The sequence below is a fragment of the Narcine bancroftii genome, chromosome 9 (genome assembly GCF_036971445.1).
Source record: "Narcine bancroftii isolate sNarBan1 chromosome 9, sNarBan1.hap1, whole genome shotgun sequence".
NCBI classification, from domain to species: Eukaryota; Metazoa; Chordata; class Chondrichthyes; order Torpediniformes; family Narcinidae; genus Narcine; species Narcine bancroftii.
The window spans coordinates 43,565,021-43,577,076 of NC_091477.1; the positions used below are offsets into that span (position 1 = coordinate 43,565,021).

Genomic DNA, 12,056 nt, shown 5'->3' on the forward strand with positions numbered 1-12,056 from the left:
ACCTGGTAACCATTTTCAAAAGAAAATGTGTGAGCAAATTGATGTAATACAATTGAAAATAATGTTAATCAAAAATAAGTTTTAATTTGCTTTTATCTTACCATTATATCATATGTATCTATGTACGATATTATTTTCTCAAAAACCAATAAAAAGATTAAAAATGAAAAATAAGTGGGTTTTTGTCATTGCCAATTACAGTAAAATGTCAGACTGAAAATTCTAACAGATGCATGGAGAATGATATCCTTGTTGGGGACTTGCTCACTCTCTCAGTAAATGAAATATTTGAAAGCATTTAAAAACATCTTGATTGGAGTTGTCACATCCAAAAGTGCTCACTTTATCTTTAGAGTTTCCTCAAAGGCGTTGTGCGAATAGGAGTCGAAGGAATGCACACTGGTGATGGGGTGGCAGGGAGTTAAGGTGGCCTGCTTTGTGGATTTCTAAAGCATTGTATTTAAAACTCTATTGCAAATGTGGCAGAAATAAGTTGGACAAATTTGTAAAACATGATTTTGGCAATTTGAGTTGAACAAAGGATGAAAGCTCACAGATTTAATACATCTGGCTATTGTTGCTATGACCACTCATTTAAAAATCCTACAATACCTCTGCCCATCTAGTCTGGAGCAACAAGCTCTCTGAATAAAGCTTTAACTGAGGATTTTGACACAAATGCTCAGTGCTGTGTGGCCCAGGAGAAACCATTTGGTCCAGACTCCAGCATCAACAATCTTTTATTTCCATCTATGAAGTATCTTTCGCTTTGTGCAGTGTGACAGAGGGGGGAGAGAAATTGTTCAGTTGTGTCAGATTTAGTTGGTAGATGAAAAGAAAATGAATTTGAGAAATGAAACATTAAAACTATTTTTAACCTTGCTGAATCTGAATATTAAACTTCAGACATTAGAGGTAGCATTTGAAGTTCAATTTGCATCACAACATTAATTGATTGTAGTAGGCTAACATTTTATTCTGAGGGACAACTGTATTACCCACCAAACAATGGCTAAGTAGCTTGATGGTTTTGGCATTCATTTTGTATAATCTGGTTTGCTTTCAAATCTGTTGCACTGCAACCAATCATTTTGTAATAAAAAAACTTGGAGGAAAATGTTCTTGTCAAATTAACTTTGTATTCAAACAATGTTAAATGTCAATTGAATCCTGTTTTTAATTGTTACCATTATTCCAGCTATGTTTCTGCAGTGGTCCCCATCAAATCTCCTGAGGAGCTTTTCAATCAACAACAGATTGTTGTCCTCTTCTGTGAAACTATAGATAGGTCAGTATCACCACTGAATTTTCATGTTTCTTTGTATTCCTCTCATCTCCTGGAGGTTTAATCTGAACAGAGTATTAAAAATTTCCATCACCAAGCTTGCTAAACTCCTGAGAGTTGGATCATCTGGGGTTTGCTGAGTGTCAACATGAAATTTAAAAATGTATATATACTTTTTGTCCCTTATTTAAATAGTGCAGGAGCCAATTTGAAAGATTGGATCTGAATGTTTTATTCTTCATTAATAGTTTATTTCCCCACATGTGATACTAGGTATTGCAAAGATCATGTAGTCAAGGGGAATGGAGAAAATTGGATGGGGTAAACCATAATCCTAGATGTGCACAGAGAATGGTCATTTAGCCCAGTGACCATTAGCCATCCATTTACTCTCATCCCTTTTCTCCCTCTGTTCAATCCACTTCCCTCCAAATTCTACTGCTCATCTCCACTCTTCAGGGCTGTTTACAACAGCCACTTAATGTGGCAACATAAAATTCTTTAACTTAAGGTCATGTGGTTACAAGTGGAATAATCAAATTCCACACAGAGTACTCAGATTCAGGATTGAACCTTTGTCTCTGATACTGAAGCATTAGCTCTAAACAATGAGAGAATTGTGAAATTCCCTGGACATCCTTAAGTCAATGTCTTGTATCAGTTTTGTTTTTAAGAACATTGTTAAAACATTGAAAGCCAAATGCTAACACTCTCTTTAGACCCTGTGGATTTACCTCTAATCCAGTTCTTTGCCGCAACCATGCCACCTTTTTATAAGTGGTTTATGTCCTGGCTTTTGTTCTGTTTGTAGTAAATTTATGTTGCAAATACGTGCACAATACACAGCATTCAATAGTATTCAGTAAGTTTTTTAAATGTTAACTTTATTAGAATGCATTCTGAATCCAAGATGGCACAGTGAGTACTGCTATATACTTGAATTTTTTTGTTTAATAAAAACATACATATTAATATAGTGAATGGCCCATAAATCCTATATGTATAACATACTTAACATTTAAATCAAAAGCATAGCCACAATTTATTTCTTAATTTTATCCAAAACATTAAATATAAGATTAGATTGAATTAACAGTTGACACAGTCTTCATAATTGCATCAAAAATAATAGAGAAAGAAAAGTAAAAGAAATAAAGGATAAACCTCTAGTAAAGAGGAAAGTATAAACACATAAATAGACCTGAGACAATAATATTTATAAAAAAAAAAATAAAGCATTTCATAAATAAAATTCCCTTATTAAAAAGGGAATTTGTACATCTCAGATTAACTTTTCTTCTGTAATATGATCGGTTTACAATTTTCAATTAAACTCCCAGTTATCTAATATGTCTCGAAGAAAAGAAAGGGGGGGGAACCTACCTGATCAAACCCCTCCCTCTAAACAAGGTTCGATTATGTAAATAATATACATATGAACCGAGTGACGACATCCAGAACTAGACAGTGAGACTCGGGCTTCCAAACACCTTAATTCTTGAAATTATGATAGTAATCCATGAATAGGGCTCGTGTCTTATGAAAATTAAACTTTACACTTTTGATATTGTATCTGATTTTTATAAACTATACTTTTAACATGATAAAGTTGAAAGATTGCTGGCAAAATATTAACCTCCGAAATTCCTGTCGATTGTCTGTTGCAATTTAACTGTTGGGCAGATGTTCACTTGTTTCAGGTCTCTTTCCAAAAGGGTTTCATCTTTTACCTGACGGTGATGTGTATGTTCATGCATTTGGGTAGAAGGAATAAAGGAAAAGCCTGTTTTCTAAATGGGGAGAAAATTCAGAAGACTGGTCCAAAGGCGATTGGGCATCCTTGTGCTTGATTACCAGAAGATTGACTTGCACATTGAGTCAATATTAAGGAAGACAAATGTAATGTTAGCATTCATTTCAAGAGGACAGGAACATAAATGCAAAGATCTAATGCTGAGACTTTATAAAGCATTGGTCATGGAGTATTATTAGTAATTTTGTGACCAATATCTAAAGATGGATGTGCTCGCATTAGAGAGGGTCCAGAGGAGGTTTACAAGAATGATCCTGTGCATGAAAGGGTAATGGCTGTGCTAATACTCACTAGAGTTTAGAAGGGTGGGGGAGGGGTGGTGGTATGTAATTGAAATATTGAAAGGGCTAGAAGTGGGGAAGATTTCCAGGAGTGAAATAAAAAGCTACCTCTTTAGAACAGATGGTGGGGGGGGGGGGGCGTGGGGAAAAATGTGGGGGAAGAGAAATTTAAGGGTGGTGTATTTGGAATCTGTTCCAAACAGTTGAGGAGTCTGTTATTGGGTGTATTTTAAGCAATGGATAAGGATATGGGATGAGGCTCATGGAATCATAACGTGGCTCCAGGACATCATTCCAGACTCAGCAATCCAGCTGGATGACCTTAGCTCCTTCAGGATAGGGATGCTTCTGGCAAGACTTGAAGAGGAGGTCTGTGTATTTACATCAATGAGAATTGATGCACCAACATCCCTGAAGTCCTTCTGTTCGGCAGAGAGAGAGTACCTGCTGTTGAAATGTAGACCCTTCTATATGGAGTTTTCCCCCACAGTGATTGCCACAGTCTACTTCCCACCTTCAGGGCGAAGCCATGAAGCTCAGACTTCCCATACTGATGGTGCCATGATTGTTACTGCTGACTTCAATCACACCAGTCTTACCAACGTTTCAACAGTATGTTGACTTCTCCACCAGAGGAGAGAAGGTTGGATTAGGTGTATACTAGCATCCTTGGTAAATACAAGACTGCACTTTGCCCTGACCACTGGCAAAGTAAACTTGGTCAGTTTAGAGGGTGATTAGGACGTGGCTGGATTGTGGGGGGAGGTGGTGGTGGTGGTAGGGAGGCACAGCAACACTACAGGGGTGCTTTGAGGCCATGGACTGGAGCGGCTTCAGGGAGGTGGCCACCTACAACGGCCATGAAATCATCAGGGAGTCCATTAGCACAGTGACGGGCTACATCAGCAAGTGCATTGAGGATGTCAGAGATCAAATACTTCATAACCAGGGCTAACTTGAAACCATGGTTGGATGCAGAGGCCTGGGCCCTTCTCACAGTTTATGATGCTGCCTTCAGGACAGGATAGGATGCACAATGACGCCTCCCTTCCAGACAAACTGAACATTTTGATGCACAATTGGATGAGAAGAACAGGATGACACCAAAGAAAGCTCCATGCCCCCCAATAAACAGGTTGCAGCTAAGGTGAAGAGAACCCTATCCAAGGTGAATCCACGAAAGGCAGTGGGACCAGACAACATCACCTTGTCGGGTACTGAAGGTCTGCGCAAACTAATTGATGGAAGTCTTCAACACCTCACTGCAGCAGTCCATCGTTCCTACAGGGTTCAAGACAGCCACCATCATTCTGGTACCCAAGATGGGAACAATAACAGGCCTCGATGACTACTGCGCTGTGGCACTGACTTCCTCCGTCATGGCTGATGCCAAGGGGGGCATTTGCAGGCATTGACCCCAAATTTATTATTGTGTCCATCACCCACAGCACTAGCATCATGTGATTTCGACCCCAAGGGGGAGGGGTGGAGTGTGATGGCAGAAAAATGCCTCGTATGCCACACTGCTTGCTATTCATTGACTTAAGCTCAGTGTTTAATATGATAATTCCCCAGAGACTGATGGGACTCAACATTCCCTCTCTGTAACTCGATTCTGACTTCCTCAAGCACCATGAAGCTGACCACTGGCACACCTCAGGGTTGTGTGCTCAGCCCACTCCTCTTCATGCTATTAACCCAGCAACAATGATGAGTTGCACCGCAGCGAAGAGATGGAAAAATCTTGTGATTATGATGCATGAGAAGCAACCTGTATCTCAATGTAGACAAGACAAAGGAGATGGTCGTGGACTTCATAAGGACCAGAATGACCACCCTCCACTACACATCAACAACTCTGTTGTGGAGAAAGTAGAGAGCACCAAGTTCCTTGGAGGTCACTTGTCGAGTGTCCACCTCCTCGCTTGTCAGAGACTGCACTTCCTGAGAAGACTAACGGGTAAGGTTACCAGCCACCATATTGTCAAGGGGGGGGGGTCCAGGCCGGCTGCGTCAATGTGCTATGGTTGCTGCAGAGAAATGGATCGGACATCAATCCACAGAAACATGCATGGCAGAGAGGATCCCTTCCTTTCCCCATCCCACCCCCAAAATCACTGTGATCTACTGGGATCATTGTCTGCAAAATCAGGTTATACTTGTGCAATCAGATGACTATAAACTTAAGGCAGAAAAATGGGATTCGAGGAAGAATAGATCAGCCATGATTTGAATGGTGGAGCTGAATTGATGGGCCAAATGACCGAAGTTTGGTTTTTTTTTCCCCTCGTGTGTTTATGATGCTGTAGAGTTTGGATCACTTAAAAGTCTTGTCAGTGATAACAAGTCTGACCCCAAATAATTATAGATGTCGACCACATTACTTGAAGAGAGAATTTAACACCTGTCCTATTTCCTTTCCCACATGACAGGGCACTGAAATTGGGTTACTTGACTCAAGAGATGATTGATGGCTTAGAACCTGTACTGATGTTCACCATTCCCCGCCTTGCTATCATTTGGTAAGAAACTATTGTGAATGGTGGATCTTTTTTAGTGTTTTGGAAGTGGGGGGGCAAGGGGTGGTGTAGATGGTTTTGTTTAAGAAGCTCTTGTTTAAGAAGCTCTTGTATGCAATCAGTGGCTGTATAACATTTACTGCATGTGAGCTGGCATCTGATTTTGGTGGGGGGTAGTGGTGTGGAGGGGGAGAAATGCCCAGAAATTTAAGTGGTTAATACTGTTAAATATGATACGAAGTCACTTTAGCACACTGTACCCTGCCTCAGTTTCAATGCACTCATTTGTTGCAATGAGCTGACAAATGTCATGTTTTAGCAATACTGACTAATGATAAATACCTTGATTTTTAAGTAATTTGCCACTTCAGTTAAATCAAAATGATACCTATTGTTCCAATCCATGAACAACATTTTTTTCCCTCTGCAGTGGGCTGATGATCTACCCAGAAGGACCTCTCAACTTGGAGCAGCAGCCAGAAGACATGTCCCTGCTTTTTAAACCTTTCTATGCCCTCTTGCAAAAAATAAGGTAAGGGTTTAAATATGACTACTTCAAATGTATGTATTTGTCACTCCAATGATGCACTAATTAGAATTTCTGTCACTGGCTTCCTTTGTACATGCTCACTCATAAGTCCTCTGGATATTAGAAGGGTGCACCAAAATTTCATAATTGATAACTTTGCACCTAGAATTGATTTCATGGGAGAAAGGTAGAGCAGTCATAGTGGAGGAATAGGGCTTTGGAGATGGATCAGTATGCAAGGTAAGTTGGCCAACATGGCGGAGGAAGGGTTGGGATCCCGGGGGTTGGACAAGTTGATTGAATTTTTTTTTTCCCCACTATTCCAACTTGTACAGGAGAGGTGATGGCACCTTAATGCAGTAGGGGGAGGACATGATGAATAAAAGGCATGTGTGAAACACAATTTTGAGGTTTCAATCCAGCACAGCTGTAATCACATTTGTCTCTGGAGCCACTAATGATGGAAACTTTGAGGGCCAGTTGATTTAATTTCCCCATAATATCCAAAGGAACATTGTATGAAGAATGGCACGATCCCAGTAGTGAAAGATAAAGAAAATCTGTTGAGCATGAATGAGTAGATCTGACTGAAATGCTAGCTCAGATGCAAAATGATTCAGAAATAGTAGGCTTGTTTTTCACCCTGGTTGATCCATTTTCAATTTTTTCACACTGAAGAAAGCAATGCCCTGTGAATTAATTTCAACTCTATTCTATTTTTATAAAATGCACAGTGAAAGGGTATTCCACAACTGTCTCGTTCAACATGTTTCTGGAACTAAGGGTTGCCTGATGTGAAACCTGAGATGGGGAAATGTACATCTTCCTAATTGGCATCAGGAAGTGCCTTTTCATATTTCTCACAGCCTTGCAAAGCATCTTATTGTGTCCATGTCAGCCCTGAGTAATCCTAAAAATCTCTAGTTTTCAAGTAAATTAAATTTCTGGCATGCGCACCAACTCCATACTTGCTCTGTGGATACTTGGAAGGAATATAATAACTTAGTAACGACAGATTAATGGTAGGCAAGAAGGCACTGGAGGACCCAAAAGAGGTCCACACAGTTGCAGGGAGAATGTGCCTATTCCAGTGAGAGATGCATTACCTGCTCAGCCACAATGCTGTGCAATGAGCCAAGTGATGAGTGTTGTTTTGAAAGTTGCTGGAACTGGTTGTGTAGGTATCAGCTAGGTTTGTGTTTTCATTTTGGTAGAATGCTTAGTAGGTCTCTGATCTCATCTTACCAAGATATGCAGATGGATCAGCTCTCAAATCTGTACTGTTCCTTGTGAATTCTGTAGTATCTGTTCTTGGTACCTGTATATTCCGTAAACCATATTAATCAACTCTATGCCTGCGACCAGTGTCCCCTGCTCACTGGCCAGTTCAAGAAATTTCTGTTTCTTGAATGATAGTGAGATGTACACCATTTATATAAAAAATACTTCAGGCAATTTACCCACTTGTGAAGAGTTCCGGACATTGAGTCCTGGCCCAAGTGATGAAACCTACTCCTGACTTGTGGGTATAGTTGTATCTGGGAATTTTTGTGTTCCCTCTTCACCCCTACTGACAATGGCCTTCCAAGGTAGCTGTGGAACTGGGTATCCATGTTGCACCTTGGCCAAGTTATAGATCCCAAAGGGGGCCTAAAGGTTGGGCAGAAGACATGTTCTGCCAGTGCTGAAGAACAGTGGTCAGCCTGGCATTGCCAAGCAGAATTAATGTGGGTGAAGCAATCAGACAGAAGGAAGTGGACTGCGAAGAATGAAATGGATGCTGTGAACTCTGTACCCTCTGCAGCTGGGCACCTCCACCCTGCTCATCCCAGTGGCACTGCTGATTCTGCTCTTGTCAACGTGCTCCTTTCAATCCCCTGAAGCCCCTGCAAGCAGCTGTGCAGTAATGGCTGGCCACTGGGGCTCGAGCGTCATTTTAGCTTCGGACTGCACTTGGATCTTTGGTTGGGGCTGACCTAAACAAAAACAAATTGAATTGCCTGATTTGTACAAGAGCAAACATTCTATTCAGGCATTGCCCAGCATCAATTTTTCCTCCCTGAACAGTAAAATGTCGACTGCCTCAAGCCAACATTTCTGGACATTAGCCAACCCGTCTCCACACAGCTTTATGCAATGGGCTTAAACTGGGCCCTTTCTCTAAGACTTTGTAGATGCACCAAGCTTGAGCACAGATAATCTTAGACTTGGAAATGTGCAAAGCATAACCTTCTATCACAGACACCAGCACTGAAACTAGCAAGTTTATGGTAAACTGAAGGTTATCTTGCACCAATTGATTGCATTCCAACAGTAGAAGATGTGTGTTCCTTGTGAATCTCTACAAAGGTGAATGCATCCCTCACCAAACCCTCTTGGTAAATACACTTCTGAGAAAATACAGCTGTATCAAAAAGTGAATGATGGTTATTATGTTTGCCTTAACATTCAAATCCATTTTAAATCTAGAAGTTGTAATTTTAAATGAAATATCAGCATTCTCTTTAGGAAAGAAATTTGGCTCCTTTTTGTCAGTGAAAATCAAAAGGTTTGGTTGAGCATTTTAAAAGAATATTGAATCCTGCCTGTGAAAATAATTATTTAGGCTTTCTTGGGCATATACCTGATTATAAACATAATCATTTCATAATTTTCTGTAAAATTACTTTTTAGCACAATATTCTATTTTATTCACAGGGACTTGCTTTACGTCCTCACAGAAGAAGAGCTCTCTATATTGGAGAAGAGTCTGTGTGCTGTAGAATCAAAGGATTTCCTCAATGACCACTCAATGTTTCCCAGTTTTGAATCTCTTCACAACACCACATTGCATCATGAAATGCCTGATGAACCAATGAATACTGGTGGAGTTTCACCTATTCAACATGATCCAGAGGAACTCTTCCACCAAGCTCCTAACGAACCACCTTGCCACCAGTCTACCTCAAGTGCATCTAATTCGGTCAAGCACATTCTAAATGAAATGCAACATCCTTTGGAAAGTACTAATGTTGTGCTTAATAGAGAGAATGTAATACAGGGACGAGAGTTTGGGTGGATTGTGAATGTCAGTACACGGGAGGATGCACAGAATCCAAATGAGATGATCTTCACAGATAGTCCCAGGTCATCTTTGTCTTCTAGTGAGAGTTTGACGGGTTCCAATAGTGTGCAGTGCTATGCTACAGTCAACAACCCTCTATCAGGAAATGACCATCCAGAGTTCCTTGATAAGCTTGAGACAATAGGAACATCCACAATGGCTACCATCAATGTTCCTAATACTCCAGATGGATTCCATGTGCCAACATCTGAAGAAGATGGTGTTTCTCATTCCTTAAATGCTGATTGTCCTAATGAGCACAATGAAAAGAGCAAACTTGGGGCTGTCTCATTACTTGGAGCAAGTCTGGAACAGAACATCAATAGCAGAAGCATCTCGAGTACATCATCGAATAATGGCAGGTGAGAGATTTTGGGATGTTATTTTTGAAATAACTCTTTCCATTTGTAGAAAGAATTGTGGACAGCTCAAAAAGAATTTTAAATTTGGGTCCAATTTTTAGCATGAAAAGTTGGATATGTGTGGATTTTTAAAAAAATTAACAACTCAAAAGGAATTTTGAGTCTTCAGTCACAATCTAGTTTTAACATTTGTTACTTTAGGCATGCAGCACAGCAACACACAGGCCATTTTGACCCACGAGTCCATGCTGCCCAATTGACCTACAACCTTCGGTACGTTTTGAAGGGTGGGAGGAAACCGGAGCCCTTTGGAAAAAATCCACGCAGACACCGGGAGAGCATACCAACTCCATATAGACTGTTGGATTCGAATCCTGGTCCTGATCTCTGGCGCCACAAAAGCATTGCACTCACCACTGTGCCACCCACAGCTTCTCCAGAATGTTTTTGAATTTAATTATTAAAATTATTTGTTGTACCAAATGCTATTTCAACAATAACATTCAAGGAACATACTGATTTCAGATCTAATCATTCTTAACATGATAAACATTTTGTTGATATGCACACGAGGACAACAAAGTTCTTTCTGCAACCTTGAATAAAATATACATTGTGGCAATTGGAGAACTTGATTAATGAAAGAATGGGTTAATAACTGCTTTGGTTCAATGCTTATTTTGTGTATTAAGCCATGCATTAAATACCAGTTATAACCCATTACATACTCTTTCTATTAATAAAATTTGAAATTTGAGGTATTGATGGATGCCACTGGAAAGAATAATAAAGATGATCCCTATGTTGGGGGGTGAGGGTTGCTTTTCTAGAAAATGGTCCACGTTGATTTTCTATAAATCCAAAATTGTCAAATTCCAAGAGATTTTTATTCTGTCCCTTACTTTTTGTAAAGATTGAAAAGTCTAAGGGTGAATGGCACCCACAGCCATAATGTTGGGATTGTTTGTACCAGAGTTTGGTCTGTCCTTTCACAAAACTGAATAAATTCTGCAATAGGTGAGTAAATTCAACAAGTTGAGTTGTCCTGCCGTAACTCGAAGTCACGATTCATTATGTGTACGTTTGCTTTACTGGCAGATTTGTTGAAGGAGAAAATGAGTCTCATACTGTGGATTGGGAAATGGAAAGGCAAGCAGTGCACGCTATGAAAGCCTTAGTAAGAGAGGAAATACTATCACGGTACAGGAACAGTAATGACATGCTTCACCGGCTCTTTGTTTGTATCTCAGGTATGTTGCTTGTCCTTGATTTGGAACAAATTCATCTACAAATGACTTTATTTTACATGTATGACATGAGCAATAATATTTCATGCTTAGAGTCCCAAATATTTGTTGTGCTTCATTGGCTTCTTTCCAATAGCCTCCTAAAGGTCATTATATTTCTCGTTTGGGAAATGAAAACCTGAAGGTTTGTCTCCTCAATTCCTTATGAGTTTCTAATCTCACCAAGATGAGAACCTTTGACAAAACTGATTATTTAAGGGCTGATGTTAAGAAAATGTCAGATGGACTCCGATTTTAAAAACTAATCTCTTGTGCATTTTCTGCCTGGTTTACCCACTGCAAAGCAGCTGGGGATGAATAATTATTATGTTTTACCCTTATTTCAAGAACATTTATCAGTACAAGTATTTAATTTTATTTTTATGATTCAATTAAGCAATGAGATATGGCATTAATATACAGGAGCCAATGCAATGTTTATTTAAAGCAAATATTCTCCAGAGAAGATACCTGGTTAGTGGGAAATACTAAGCAAAGGAAACATGGCATCCATTAGCTGCCTCTTTATTTAAATTAACTTTTGAAAATTCATGCAAAAGTCATTTAAAATTTATGTGGGGCTTTTGGCTATCAAAGTGAGGTAGGAATTATGAATGCCACAATAATAAGTATTTTTAAACAAATGGAAAGGAATGGATGGTAAGCACTACACAATAAATGAAAAACTAAAGAATATATAATATTTTAAGTTGAGCAGAAAATTGGGAATCTGTGGTTCAAATAAGCATATAGTTTTACATTGAGCAGAATGGAAAAAAAATTTGAATTTTTTAAAAATAAATCTTGAAAGGTATGCCAGGGTGGCTGTGACTGATTTGTGGTTGCAGGATGATTTAAGGCTTGAAACTTCATACAAA

At 39.5% G+C, this 12,056-nt stretch overlaps 1 protein-coding gene across 3 annotated transcripts in view; it reads left to right on the plus strand.

Annotated features, from left to right (window-relative positions):
* The window catches only part of LOC138743473 (lateral signaling target protein 2 homolog), a 47,833-nt gene that overhangs the window by 28,758 nt on the left and 7,019 nt on the right, over positions 1 to 12,056 (plus strand). For all 3 annotated transcript variants that reach the window (XM_069898899.1, XM_069898900.1, XM_069898898.1), the window contains 5 exons: positions 1,199 to 1,288; positions 5,812 to 5,901; positions 6,329 to 6,430; positions 9,125 to 9,892; positions 10,991 to 11,142. In XM_069898899.1, the coding sequence (XP_069755000.1) occupies positions 1,199 to 1,288; positions 5,812 to 5,901; positions 6,329 to 6,430; positions 9,125 to 9,892; positions 10,991 to 11,142 (1,202 nt within the window). The remainder of the gene's footprint in view (positions 1 to 1,198; positions 1,289 to 5,811; positions 5,902 to 6,328; positions 6,431 to 9,124; positions 9,893 to 10,990; positions 11,143 to 12,056) is intronic.